We start from the raw sequence: 15,011 nt of genomic DNA, 5'->3' as shown, positions 1-15,011 counted from the left end.
AATCTTCGGATATATGTGGATTATGGATCCACCACGTTTCTGTTGGGTTATTTTGTCATTATCAAAGATTTTCTTAATACTTCTCTGGATTGATATAGGATTAGATAATACATAGATAAATGATATAAAAAGATATGACGTACCTATATATGTATAATTAGAATCTCGATAAAAAAAAAATTGCTAAAGATATGACGTACCTATATATGTATAATTAGAATCTCGATAAAAAAAAAATTGCTACCCTATTGAAAAATTATTTATCAGAGCGAGGTTTCGATCCTCGGACCTGTGGGTTATGGGCCCACCACGCTTCCGCTGCGCCACTCTGATTTTATGTAAACCTTTTTAAATGCCAATTATTTTCTTAATTGTTCTCTTTGATTGATATAGGATTATATAGATAAAAAGAGATATGGCATACATATAAATGCAGAATTATTTTCGAACATGCACGGTGAACGTAACGCTACGACTTTTTCCAATTGTATCTTAACACCGGACTCCAGTAAAAAAAAATTGGTGTGACTCAAGTTTCAAACAGAAAAGAAGAAGAGAGTGAATTTTTACCATATTGATTTTTTGTTTATTTCTTTAACAATAATTTCGTATATTCATAACATGGTAAAATAAAAATACAAGTATATATGAGAGGAGGTGGTTTCAATCCTTAGGGTTTGTTCGGATTGGGGTTATTTTTAAAATCTAGAGAGAGAAAATAATAATGATTTGTGATGATTTTGAGAAAGTGATTATTATTTTTTGTAAAATGATTTCAAGGGTATTGATATATATAAATAAAATAAAAAATAATAATTTAAAATAAAAAGTATTTTAGTTAATGAAATAAGTGATGTGATTGTTGAGAAGTGATTAAAAAATTGATTTTGTTTGGATTTTTCAAATAAGTCAAAGAGAACAAGGTCATCACGCTACAATATCTCACTCTTTCAATGTGTCACTCTGATTTTATATAATTTCTTTTTTTGAATTTCAAGTATTTTATTAATTCTTCTCTTTGATTGATATAAGATTAGACAATACATAAAAATAGATGCGACGTACATATATATGCATTATTAATTTCAATAACAAAAATTGAAATTCAAAAATTATTTGAAGATAACAAAAGAAAAAGTAACAAAGATTATTTTCGGACGGGCATAAGCTACGACATTTTCTTCTGATTGTAACCAACACTAGACTCAAGTAATTTTTTCTTTCTTTGTGCGACTCAAGTTTCAAACCGGAAGAAAAATGTCAATTTTTATCCTATTAAATTTTTGTTTATTTCTTTACTAATCATTTGGGTTGGGATATTCAAAAATAATAGAAAAAAAAATTAAAAATATCTTATCAAAGCGAGGTTTCTATACTTTGACCTCTGATTATGGGTTCGTCACTCTCGAGTTTGGGGTTTTTTTTTTTTTTAATTCCTAGTTTTCTTAATCCTTGTCTTGATATAGCATTAGACAATTTATAGACAAATAGAGAAAAAGTTATGACATATAATGCATGATTAGAATCTCAATAATAAAATTTGAAATGGAAAATTTATTTTAAAATGGAAAAATATTAGTAGTATAGATTATTTTCTTGACAGATACACAAGACATATCGCTACGATTTTTTTCGATTGTATCAAACACCGGATTAGGGTAAAAAAAAAAAATCTTGGTATAACTCCAGTTTAAAACAAAACAAAAAATTAATTGAATTTTTACCTTAATTAAATTTTTGTTTATTTCTTTAAGAATTATTTCATATTCAAAACATGATTGAAAAAAAATATTAAAAATACATATGAGAGCAATGTTTCAATAAACTTGTGGTTATGGCTCCACCATGTTTCCATTGTGCAACTGATTTCATAAAAAAAAATGGTCAATAATAAGTATTTTTAAGTAATGATAGCATTAAGTAATTATATATTAATTATTTTAACAACAATCATTAATAAAAAAAATATTATTATATTAAATAAGTATATAATAATTATTTTAAACAACTATCATTAATAAAAAAAAAAAGTATTACATTAAATAATATCTAATTAATTATTTTAAACAAATATCATTAAAAATAAATTACATTTAATGCGGAGCATATAAATATCATCTTAAAAATAAATTATATTTAGTGCGGAGCATGTAAATATCATCTTCGTCCCCCTGTCAACATATTTTCAATTTTCCCGGTCAAAGTGGATTGGATTAGGTTCAGATTAGTTAGCGCGAGTCGGTTTCAAATTAAAATCATTATATACATAGCTTAAAATTTAGACACTTCTATTTTATATTACCAATTTATAATTTTAAAATAATAATTTTGAATTATATTTTAAAATAAAATAAAAAAAAAGGTAAACAAATATTAAAAGAATAGGCTAAATGAGGTATATTATTTAGTATTAATAAAAAATTGTATTTTTTATTGGAAAGAAGTATAAAAAGCAAACAAGCCTAAACCCAATGTTGTATTCTACAAAGGCTTAAACCAAATATATCTAAGAAGTTAAACTCTGAGGCAAAATAATAATTTAAATATTTAATAAAAAGTAATTATTTAAATATATATATTTAATAATAAGTTTAATATAAATAAAATAAAAAATTGAATTTAAACACTAAAATAGAATAGTTAGAAAACAATTAGTTTGAGAAGTTCAACTAAAAAATTATAAGTTAATTTGGGAATTAGTTTTATTATGTGTGGTGACAAAAGATTAAAAAAAAACAAGAAAATCATGGTACGGGCGTTTAGGAGTTAGGACCTACACAATATTTAAGAAGTGATTGAATTTTCATTAATGAAAAAGTCATAAAAAATAAAAATAAAAATAAAATAGAACTCATTAACATCTTTTTGAATGCAATCAATTTGTTTTTTCTCTAGTCAGCTAACATTACTTTAAATTAAAATGTTTAAATTGAAAAGAAAAAAAAAAGAGCAAAATATTTATAAAAAAAATATTAAAATTATTATTTTATATCTTTAAATTATTAATTTTCTCTTTCAGGCCTCAAAATTTAGAGCCTCAAAATTTAGAAGTTCTTGATTTAATTTTATAGTTCGTGAACAGATTGAAATATCTTAAACAATAATTATTTTATAAATATTATTTATATATATACATAATTTGTGTAAAAGCTAAAAAATATATAATTTAAATAATCAACTAAATGCTTAAGTTTCTTAATTACAAAATTATATTCCAATTATTTTATAATTTTAATTTATTAATATTTTATTTAATTGTTTTATTGTTTAACTTTTTAGAATTTAGATTATTTCTATTAATCTTGCTATAAATAATATTAGTCAATTAAAATTATAAAATTACATTATTATATATAATTAAAAAAATCACAAAATTTAAAATATTAAAACTGACTCTTATCTAAAGCCGAATTGATAAAAGAATGTCAAAACTATCTACTAATCCTCATTCTTTTAAAATCAATCAATTTTGACCCAATAACTATCACCCAGAGAGTCCTAAGGGTTATTTTCTCAAGAAATACATAACAAAATATCATAGATAGTAATAATAATAATAATTGTAGTTGAAAAAAAAAACACAATGATATTACCCAAATAATCTTTGTTAAACTTTCAACATATAATAGCTTTAAGAGGCGAAAAAAGAGTAAACAACATCTCTAAACACTGAAAAAACCTAAATCTGCATATCTTAAAATAAGACACAAGATTTGGGTGAGATGAAATAAAAGAGAACTATCTATGCAACAACTGCTTACAATGGTGTCATTGATGAGGACGACTCTATAAGAAGGAAGACATTAACGACTTCTGCTGCCTGCCAACAAAGAAGAGCTTCAACGATATACAATGTAATATGTAACATAACATGCAATGAGTTGTTAATGTTGTTGAGGAAGAGTTGGTCTTTTCTCCACTAATTCATAGTTGATAACAAAATTATCCTGCACAACAAAATAACACACAATATTTCAGTTGAGATTTTATTCAAACAAACAAACTATGCTACATGTTAGTTTTGTGACCTTGCGGATAGTTTCCCATGAATTTGGATCAAAGCAGATATACGTTCCTCTCTCGTAAGAATTCGTCTTAACTGCTAGGTCTATGTTAGGAGCTCTTGTAAACCATAGCCTGAGTTCCTTATGATAGAACCAACCCCTATTATACCTGTAAACCATAGTAGTAGAGTATATATGTTTCAACTTGCTTCTTCTCAAACCTCTAATATTTCAACAAAATATGCTTCAACTTCACAACCATACATACAGTTCATTTGCGGCGTGTAATTGGGCTTCATCCTTCGGCATGCTGGAAATGGAACAGGGTAGAGATATTAGTTTATTAATTATAATATCATAACTCTCCTCTAAAAAGCATAACAGCTACCTATAGAAGATGTAGAATAAGGTGTCCATGGGGAACTTGGCAAAATACGTATGCTGCATCCACAAACCATAATCGAGAGAAGAAAAATCAGCCGTGCCATTGAAAAGTAAAAATAAAAAAAAAATGAAAAATAAACTTACATTCAAATTCAGTGGTTGTTTAGTATAGTAACATTGTGGTACAGTAAACTCTGGATCGCCTTTGATAGGCTCATCAAGCCAGGGGGAACCAAAAGTCTTGTGAACATTCTCCGTGGAGTTGAGGTTCAAGCCAAGTGTGGTCAGATCAATTCCAAGTGCAAGTGAAGATACACCAGCATCTCTCAACCTTACAACATTTAATAGACCCAGTAAACTGAATGGATCAGGAGCAGCAGGTGCTGCAGCAGAAGGTGCTGCGGCAGCCTGCAATGATTTCAAGCCCTGGTCTCTATATGACTGATTTGTAGTAGATAGTTGTTGAAGGCGAAACTGTGATGGATTATGGTGTTGCTGGTATTGCTGGATAAGTTGGTCATATGAGCTCATACCAGAAATTGTGTTGGGAGAGTTGAGCGGTCTTAACCCCAAAGATGCTCCACTAGTCTGCAGCAACATGTTTAAAAACAAAACTAGGCAATTCAAAGGTGTGGGAGAGAAATAGAGCCTATTTTGAAAACTGATATTTTAGCACAATCACCATCATTATTCGGATTATTTGTTGGATCATGATCCAATGCAGTGTCATTTTTGTTTTAGTTGGTATAAAGATTTCTCTCTTAATCATTTTTTTCTAAATATTTGTAAATTTTGGCAAACATAACAAATATATTTTCAGATCTAAACTGAAAAAGTTGATAAGAAAGCAGTCCATTATGTTAGGTCAATTTAAGTATTTAATATTTATAGGAGTGAAATAGAGCCTATTTGAAAACTGGTATTTTGTGATAATCACCATCCCATAAGAAAATTGTCCCCAAGTTAAAATTGTAAGTGATCATGATCCAAATTATTGTGTAATTTTTTTGTTTTGGTTGGTATAAAGATTTTTCTCTTATTCATGATCTAGATTAATTTGTGGCTCATGATTTACATTATCCTCTAGATACTTGTGATTTTTGGCAAACATAACTAAATGTAGAATTTTTTTTCCAGGTAAAAAGTAGGTAACAAAAACAGATACATTAGGTTCATTATTAAGTATTTATGGGTTTCTTGGCTAAGGTTGCATAAAATACTTTTAGCATAGATACCTGTGAGGGATATCCCGCATGTGAAGATTGGAACATGTCAGAGCCATGCATGTGGAGGATATCCTGATTGCTCATAGGTGGAAAAGAAACCCCACTACTAGTGACTGATTGCATATGTTGTTGTTGTGATGGTGGTGGTCGATGTGATGAATATGTCCCTCCCAAGTTGAAACCTGCAGACCTTCCCATCTGCTCACAAAACCGATATTAGAGGAATACCTATGAGGAAACTTTAATTCATAAACCTGCATACTTACAGGGAAGTGCTGAGATTGTTGCATCATGGACACCGCACTTTCATGGGCTTGGTCTTTCTGCTGCAAATCCATGTTATATTCAGCATTACCGCCTGAGCAAGTTTTGATAGGATAGTCAATCAGATGTTTTCATTTTGGGAATGCATTTTTTTATCTAATCTTAGGAATCAAATGAACATCTACATCTACAACGACATAGACCATAAAGGGCCTTTAACTAATAAATGCAACAAACCAGGCAAATCTCAGGTCCATACTAGGATAATGAGCTGGGCAATGCACAATATACATAGGTAACAACTAAGGCCTTGTTTGATGTGGGTTTTTTAAGATTAATTTTAAATAAACCAATATCCAGTCAACAATTTTCTCGATAATCACATCATTCAAATAAAATACCAAAATACCCACTATTTTTCTTATTAAATATTTATACCAGTCTTTCTCCCCCAAATAACCTCATTTTCAATAACTTACATCAAACAAAGTTAAATTGAAATAACCATTTGTTTATTCAAATAACCCAAGATAAAAACAAGGCCTAAGGAATTATGAAAGCAAGAAAGATCACAAGGAACCTGTTTTCTAAGCATTATTTTTAAGTTCTCAATCTGAATTCAAGATGATCGCACTTTTGTTCAGGTAGAATATCACACTTGGAGATCTTTAGTAACTATACCAGTATGTTCCCTAGAAAGGACAACATTATAATCTTTCAGTCACAGTTTTATTACAAGGGGGTGAATATATAACCAAAGATCTGACACCCAATTGTAGAAATACATATACATTAACTGAAAAACAATTACACTGATGTTCTCGGAAAGAATATCATTAAGCTTTGTGTAGTCCTAAATTTGGAAGACCGTTGTTATACTATAAACATGTCTGTACAAACAAAACTTAGGTCCATCATGTCAGAAATTTTCAACTAAAGTTTGATGTCCATGTTTGTTTCATTCCCTTTCCTTGAACTTGGGATGAGCTAGTGTCATTAGCATGGATTCAGAAAGAGAGAGAAATGTTCTAGAACCTTTAAAACCAGGTAAAGCGGGAAAATCTTCATTTTGCATGTGGAAATCTTGGTTTTGCTGCACAATATTACTGACACCAAGTCCCTGTTTCCGAAGTGATCCTGAATTTTTGTAATTTAAATCATCATAAAATAGCCAGAAAGGAAACTAAACATTAGTACCTTAAAAAATATTTCAACTAACCCAATTGTCCTTGGGGCCCTCCTGAGGAACTGGGACGGCTAGTTAACTGAGGGAAATCATTCAAATCGAAGGGAGAACCATCATTGGAAAGATCATTCAGAATTCCCATTGAATTTAGATTGGCTTGGACATGGTTCTGTGACAATGGAGATCCAGCAGCAGGATATGAGTTCCCTAGCATCGACATAACCTGCGGGGAAGCTGAATCCAGAAAATGTCTTTATCGATTTTTTTATTTTTATTGTTTTGCAAAGAAGTACCCCATAGTGTCTCAGAAGTCAGAACCATATTATTCAATATATACACGAGAAGAAATTATACAAAACTGAAAATAAGATTGAACAAAAGGAACTTTAAGAGACTCGACAGTAATAATTGTCAGATTATAATTCTTCTATGATTAATTAAAGAGGACCAATGAGAAAGAACTGAGTCTAATGCCCATTACAAAACTCTAAAACAATCCAAGTTAGGAAAATACCTTGTTGGAGAACACTACTCATTATTCTGTTTGAACCTTGCACATTTAGATTTCCAGGACCACCACTATTGGAGGCCAAATTCATCCTAGAAGTAAGAGACACATTTAATCCTCCACCTGTGCTCATATTCCTCCCAATATTGCCCCCGCCTGATATGTTTCCCATTGTGTTGGTAAGTCGAGGACCAGTATTGGCCATAATTGGAGGTACTCCAAGTCCTGAACCAGCATTCCGGTTATTAATCCCTGCAGAAGTTGGTAATAACCCAGGAATGGATCCCCCAACTCCACTGGTATTGCTGCTAAATCCTGGGCTTCCGATAACATTCATTACACCTCCTCGATTTGTTGCAACTCCTGAGTGACCATGAGAACTTCCATGGGACATCTGTCAATCAAGAGGGATACACTTGAGATGTATCCAATGGACTGAAGATATAAAAGCAGACATGGATCATTTGATAGAAACTAGTCTTCGTGTGTTTTACAGCACAAGACTGAATGATATGATTTATCATGTCTAAATATTTTCTGAAACTGAATACATAGAAAATCATATGAGTTCTGACTGTTCAGAATGAGTAATTAATAGCACATGATAAAAAGGTCTCAAGTATATATTAGAATATGATTGATGATGAAGAGTGTTATTGTAAGAAAAGAGTCTTGCCAAAAGTAGTAAACCACATTATGATGAGCATCTCAAAAGGTATGTACTGTTGATGGAAGTAACATCTAGATATTTGAACTATTAAGGAGACCCAAATAAAAATACTACAGCAACATTGGAAGTAAGAGGGTATTAAATGAGCAACATTGGAAACCCAGACAAAAATACTACAGCAAGTTATCCTCTATACAAGACATCTACAACAGTTCTATCATGATGCATTCAGACATGTGCTTAAAGGATGTCATGTATTTACCTGAATTTCAGCATAATCTGTTGTCAATAGACAAAATAACTCAAGTCACAAATCTCAATTTCATTTTCATTTCTCCTAAACATTGTACATTGCAGGCCAAGCGACTGATAAGACATAGCCTTTTGCAAGCTTTCTGGAAAACTATTCTTACAAGATCTGTCTTGTTTCCTGAAAATAAACAGTATGGTGATTGGAAGGCCTTCATGGCTTGTAATCCTTCTTATAAAGTCTTGTCACATCTTAGTCATGTTATTTCATACCAAACAAACAAACAGATGTCATGGTTTGACCTAAAGCAAATCAGCATACACTGCTCATTAATGTCTCAAAAAATCTACCTAGCAAATTCTGGCCATTTTCCGTTCTTTTTTTTTAACAAGTGAAACACTTTTGCCATTTTCCATTCATACATCAACTTATTTGATGAATAGACTGTCAAGTTCCTCATTAAACTCGAAAATCCCATCTCAAATCCTACAAGGATGTCTACCTAACACTACAGTCTCAAAACATTTGGATGTCTTTTATGCCACATATACTCATCCTCACAAAAGACAAGTTTGACTCCAGAGGCTTCAAATGCATTCTTCTAGGCTATACTCTCAATAAGAAAGTCTATAGACTATAACAACATTGAAAACCATTCCATATTTGCTAGCAGAGATGTGAGATTCATGGAAAATATTTTTATATTTTTTGTTCAATCAAAACAATCTGCACACATTTCTTTGTTTGCCATTACCATTCACATCTTGTTCAACTTCTCCTACTTCTCATTCTTCTCCATCTTCGGCCCTCCACATTTTTTAAAACATGTTTTTCACAAAAGAACAAAGCACATAGAAACGATTGCCATGTTTTTCAGAACAAGTTCAAAGGAAGGCTTCATTCTTCCTCAACACATACGCTCTAAGGATCTGGTTGATTTGTTTCCAGTGGCAATCTTCATTAATCTCACATTTACTACTGAGAATGGGAATAGTTGATTTCCAACCAATTTCGTCTTTAGGGTGATGTTATGATATGCCATAAGAACAGCATATGTATCCACACTCGATCAAAAGACTAAAATTAATGAATCAAAAGACTAAAATTAATGACAATTAGTTTGTTAATAGTTTTTTGTTACTAAAGTGAATAAATAAGCTGCAAATATCATAAAATATTAAGCTCATTTTAATAAAATCTTCTTCCCATCTCTTATCTCTCACCATGAACAGAAACACTTACAGATGGAAATCTCAACATTAAATTAGAATAATTAGTAACTAAAGACAACAACCATATTTATTTTACAGCAATACCATGAATAATAACGTAAACCCGAGAAAGTGCTACCTGGAGATTATTTGATGCAAAACGCCCAGCAGAAGGTTGTTGAACGCCACTTGAAGGAACATTCATTGAGGAGTTTCTAGATACATGTGATCCAGGAGGCATGCTTGGGACATTAAAGCTCCCATGGAGATTGTGCATCCCTTGAATTGTCCGTCATATAAAAATCTCATTTAGAATTGAAGCTATAGTAACCTTGTCAATAATACAGAGAATCCACTCACCAGTGTGATGGAAGACAGGAGAAGCTGCACCAGGTTGAGCAGAGAAAGGTGTCGTAAAAGTACGGCCACTACTGTCAGAAAGATTGGTTCCTGAACCATTAAGGGATGACTGCAGACAGAAATGTAACAAACATTTATCCAAAACAATGTGAACAAGGATGAGAAGTGTGATAAAGACTGCTAACAAAAAGTATGAATAAACAAGAATTGTCATATTGTGAAGCTGAAAATCATGTATGCAAGAGTTCTAGGCAAGACATGAAAAAATCAACAAAAAGTCACCAGCAACAAAGAGAATGTGTATTTTCTCAGCAAACAAACAAAAAGATAGATAATAGTAAACAGTGAACGGAGAACAGCTGATGCATCTAGAATCCAGGTGAAAGGGAATATGTCCAATGTTTTAATGCTTTAATCTTCCCTAAAAATTAATAACCATGAGATCCAAGCATAACAAATTCATAAGAACCAACCACACATACAAACTTCAGGGAGCTCTGCATATTAAAAGCGAGTTATAAAGGACATTTTAAAATAAAAAAAAGTTGTAACCACACATAAAAAGGTGACGGTTTAACATGATTTCTGTTAACACACTAATAGATTGTAACTCTTCAAAGATTCTGAGACACTGTAACTCATCATTTGTTGTTATACTGATTTGAGATATTTTATTAATATTTAAGAAAAATCGATATCAATTTCTCACAGGTCAAACCAACATTTTGATACGACAGTAACAATCAGCCCAAACATCGTAATGGGTCAGCTGTTCATTAATAATTCGACAGGAAACCCTTGACAAGGTGGCATAAAGAAATCATTATCATCTAACCAACAGTATGAAATTAAGCCTCAGGATTGCCAGGAAATTGTCCATGACCAATAGATATCCTCGTGTTTTTATTCTAGATGCTTACCTGCTTCAGAACTAGTATTTGAAAATGACTTAGAGACTTACTACAGTCCCATGTTGATAAAGGATAGATAACCAAGTTTGATAAATAGAGATCTGGTTTTCCTTTCTCAACTGGTGTTGCCTAAATATTCTGGAAAAAAAGGTTCCAATATCCTAGTATAGTAAAACCCAACTCCAGAGAAGAGACATCAAACTTGAGTGGGAACAAAAAGAAGAACATCATATTCATCCCACTTTCAACAATAACAGGATAACAATCCACTTCCAGCATCATTTATTAGAAGGTTGATAAAGCAAGAGCATTACATTAATTAACCCTGACATTGAAGGACATGCAGCAAATGTTCCTTGCCAAACTGCAACTTCAGTTATCTTAGTAGAGGACTTACAAACAACAATTGTACCTATAATGGGAAAAGAAATTAACTCATTATAGAACAATCGAGATAATCTTTTGAAAAGTCTTGCATATATAGTTAGTAAATGCAACCTAGAACAAACAACCATTCAAAAGAACGAATAAGGGGACTAGTTAAAGCTGCAACATATGTATGGAGAAGTGCAGGAAGTACAATTGGCTGACATAGAATCAAGGAACCAAAATCGAGATGAATTAACTTATAACAAAGTGGAAACAGAAGATGATTCATCTCCCAAAACATAAGTCAGATCCCAGATGTAACTTCATGCAATCAGTCATCTTAAAGTGGAAACATAAAAATTTCAGACTCATGCACCAGAATTGACAACTACACTTTCAAATACCAGTTTACTCATCTTGACACTTCTGTTGTGATGCAAGGTTCATTTGTGGTATGAAATTAAGTAGTAAATGACCTGATAAGATCAGTATAAAAGAAAGTTATAGGATTCAGTCAGATATGTGTGAACAAAGATTTCAGAATCCCATTGTATTTATTTCCTCCCTAATTTTACTATACAAATATTTTATTGTATGGGATGTAAGAGAAAGAAATATATCAAGGATTAAAAAGAAACAAACGAGGTAACCATGCTAAATGCAGATAGAAAGTAGCCAAATCTAAAACTAACCAAAAAAATTAAAATCAATTCATCACTAATATTGACTTTCTTTTGCAATAAAGGGTCCAATTCCTATTCTTTGCACTCAATCAGCAACTAAACAACAAGTGGAAACATAAACATGCAATTGAAATTCTTAACCATTTTCCCTGGTAAAACATTGAATTTTAAGGTGTCCAGAAACTATCATCCATCCATTCTTCACCCCAAGAAATTATTGAAGACTAGACCAAATGACCAACACCCTTGACACAAACTGATAAAATCAACAAGAGGGATAAAATTAATCCTGGTAACTGTATTTAAACATCCTCATATGTCATAAGACTGTCCATAACATGTAATTCAATTCAGTATATACCTCGATTTATATAAAACAGTACAATGGAAGGCAATTCTACAACCTAAAAGCTTTGACCTAGCTAGAAGTAGCCTTATAAAAGCAGTTAGATGAACTGTGCAGAGAGAATGCAGATAGCAATAACAAAATAAATAGCAGAACACTTCTGATGGAAAAGTCGAACTTATACATCTATAGTAACCCATTTCAATACACAGAAAAAAGTAGGATCGATCAAATAGCAAGCTCAAACAAAAGAAAAGCAGCAAACAAGCTGCGAAAATCTAAGTTGGAAGCTACAAAGTTATATCTTAAATACTCCTGAACTAGAAACGATTCGTCAAATGAACTTAACAACGTTATCGATTCGTCAGATAGAATGAAAGCAGAAGGCGAATCGGGGAAGGACAACCTAAGATATAAGAAAAAAGTTACATGACATTGAAAATAAACTCAAGTTTCCTCATGACGCATCCCTTACATCAATGTTCTGGTTCTTCTTCTTCTTCGAAAGCAATAAGCAAGAGGAAGAGTGAAAGAGAAAACTTACATGAATCAGAAGAGAGAAGTTAGATCTGTTGAACAATTGAGATTTCTATATCGGAGAAGACAAAATCCAAATCAAAACTGCACACAGAGCGCAGACGACAGTGAGAAGAGAAGAGAAAAGGAAGAGAAAAGAAAAGGTGCTCGTAGCTGAACTGAAAACGCAATCGCCAAATACAAACGCAAAAGTAGAATAGTTTTTGACCCGGAAATTAGAACAATCTAGAAATAACAATATATGTATCAAATAAAAGATTTAATAATAGAGCCAAGCATTTATTTAGAAAAAATTAAAATAAATAAACTTGTTACTGGCACGTTTATTTGGTTCTAAAAAATGGTAAACACTCATTTTATTCTTGAGAAGAACAAAAAATTATGGTAAGAAAAAGTATTTCTTATCGAAAACATTTTGATCCATAAAGCTAAAATAAGAGTTATGATCCAGTTAAGATCTCAAGACACTTGACACAAGACACTTGACACTGACCCAGTTAAGATCTCAAGACACTTGGCACGACAAGTTGGATGTCACGTTGTTACGCAAGCCTGGTTTGTCAATGGGAGCTCGCCACTTAGACTCGTTATGCCATGTCCGCATAGAGAATTTCTCCATAGGAAAAACGAACAATTTGGAGGTATCTTAACAACATCCTAGAATTCTAGAATAAGCAAGAAAAAATTACTAGATTTGCTTGGTGAGAAATGAGAAATGTTTTTAAAGTTCAAATCTTTATATTTTTTAAATCTTTGAAGTTATGAGATTTAAGCTTTCAAACTCTTAGGATTCAAGAGAAATCAATTTTCTTCCTAATTTGAAAACTTTAGAATATTTTCAAAAGCATTTATCCTAAAAATTTATGGTATATAGAAAATCCTAATAAATTTTGAGGTGTGAGTTTATTACTCTCCAATGGGTGAAAGAGTGTATAGGTTAACCCTAATACATATTTTGAGAAAGAAAATAAGAACATATTTTAGTAATTTTGCAAACAACCCTTACCCTCTCATCTAAGTGCTTTCTTTATAATATATTACAACCTTCACATATGCAATTGATAATTTTGATTTGAAATAAAGCATTACACAAACGGTTTTTTAAAGACATCGAGAAAAAGTGTAAACATAAATGGTGAGAACTATAGAATAAATGGATCTGGTGTGTTACGCGTAAAAAAATTATCGAAATTATATTCCAAACTCTTGTCCAAATAAATATGCTATATTTGCCTTTTTTTTATTTTTTATTATTTTATAATTAATGTCTTTGAATTTATATGAAATGAACATAGGAATAATGTAATCAATTTGAATAGAGCCAATTGGCTCAAGAATTTGAAGATTGAATGGGCTCATAGTCCAACAAGGGTTGGGATTCAACCTCAAACAAAAACCAATATTGAACTTTAAACGAGTGATTTTCAATGAAAACATCGGTGATTCTTCTATGTAGTGATCATTTCTCTTAAACTCATCATGATGGCTATTCTATTCTTCGGTTTCCACAAAGTTAATACAAAGTTATTTAATTTTGAGAAATTGAAATTAGACAAATAGTAAACATATTAAAACAATATACACAAACTTTAATCTCATCCCATCTCATCCATTAAAATTAAACTTATTTATTGAAATAAGGAGAAATGATTCTAAATTCACCCATTTTATTTTCATTAAATTAGATTTCAATCCATCTAGATTTCATGCAATTTACTCCACAATTTCATAAATAACATCTTGCATTTTGGAAAAATTTCAAAACATTTGAATCATCAAATCATAAATTATACCAAAAACCTCTCAATCAATTTAACATTTTCAAATCTTTAAACTCCAAATGGATCCAAATCACCAAGATGCTTCAAAATAACTCATACCCATCAAGATTAAGTCATCACTTGATCATCAAAATCTCAAGAACACAATCAATCATGTTCATCAAAATACAAACTTCTTTTTATTCTATATAATCGAAACTAAAGAATCAAACACATTAAACCATGTCAATTCAAACTAAGACCAAAACATCCTGGCAATTCATATCATGAACTCGATAACATTCCTAATAAACAACAGTTAGAAAGCAGTTCATACATCAA

At 31.2% G+C, this 15,011-nt stretch overlaps 1 protein-coding gene and 2 non-coding genes across 5 annotated transcripts; 1 reads left to right on the top strand and 2 right to left on the bottom strand.

Moving 5' to 3' along the window:
- Positions 1–261: 261 nt before the first annotated feature.
- On the bottom strand, positions 262–333 carry TRNAM-CAU. Its single transcript has one exon. It is a non-coding gene; the product is annotated as a tRNA-Met (tRNA).
- Positions 334–3,571: 3,238 nt separating this feature from the next.
- On the bottom strand, positions 3,572–13,083 carry LOC124917175 (probable NOT transcription complex subunit VIP2). Of its 3 annotated transcripts, XM_047457666.1 has the most exons (14): positions 12,917–13,083; positions 11,289–11,386; positions 10,064–10,172; positions 9,843–9,982; positions 7,579–7,966; positions 7,098–7,298; positions 6,914–7,015; positions 5,881–5,972; positions 5,624–5,812; positions 4,533–4,976; positions 4,393–4,445; positions 4,273–4,314; positions 4,029–4,173; positions 3,572–3,947 (listed from the first exon to the last, which is right to left on the bottom strand). In XM_047457666.1, the coding sequence occupies exons 2-14, from the start codon at positions 11,304–11,306 to the stop codon at positions 3,885–3,887; spliced, it is 1,986 nt and encodes a 661-aa protein (XP_047313622.1). In that variant the 5' UTR covers positions 11,307–11,386; positions 12,917–13,083; the 3' UTR covers positions 3,572–3,884. The 3 variants fall into 3 exon arrangements, with proteins under 3 accessions (XP_047313622.1, XP_047313627.1, XP_047313633.1); XM_047457671.1 differs by lacking the exon at positions 11,289–11,386; XM_047457677.1 differs by lacking the exons at positions 10,064–10,172; positions 11,289–11,386; positions 12,917–13,083 and adding an exon at positions 8,505–8,672 and having other exon boundaries at positions 9,843–9,965.
- On the top strand, positions 10,064–10,144 carry LOC124923181. The gene has a single exon (XR_007098189.1). It is a non-coding gene; the product is annotated as a small nucleolar RNA snoR35 (small nucleolar RNA).
- Positions 13,084–15,011: the final 1,928 nt, after the last annotated feature.

Source organism: Impatiens glandulifera, chromosome 1, assembly GCF_907164915.1.
Source record: "Impatiens glandulifera chromosome 1, dImpGla2.1, whole genome shotgun sequence".
Lineage (NCBI taxonomy): Eukaryota > Viridiplantae > Streptophyta > Magnoliopsida > Ericales > Balsaminaceae > Impatiens > Impatiens glandulifera.
Note: the sequence above shows the minus strand (reverse complement) of the source record. Positions and strands in the feature narration are given on the sequence as shown.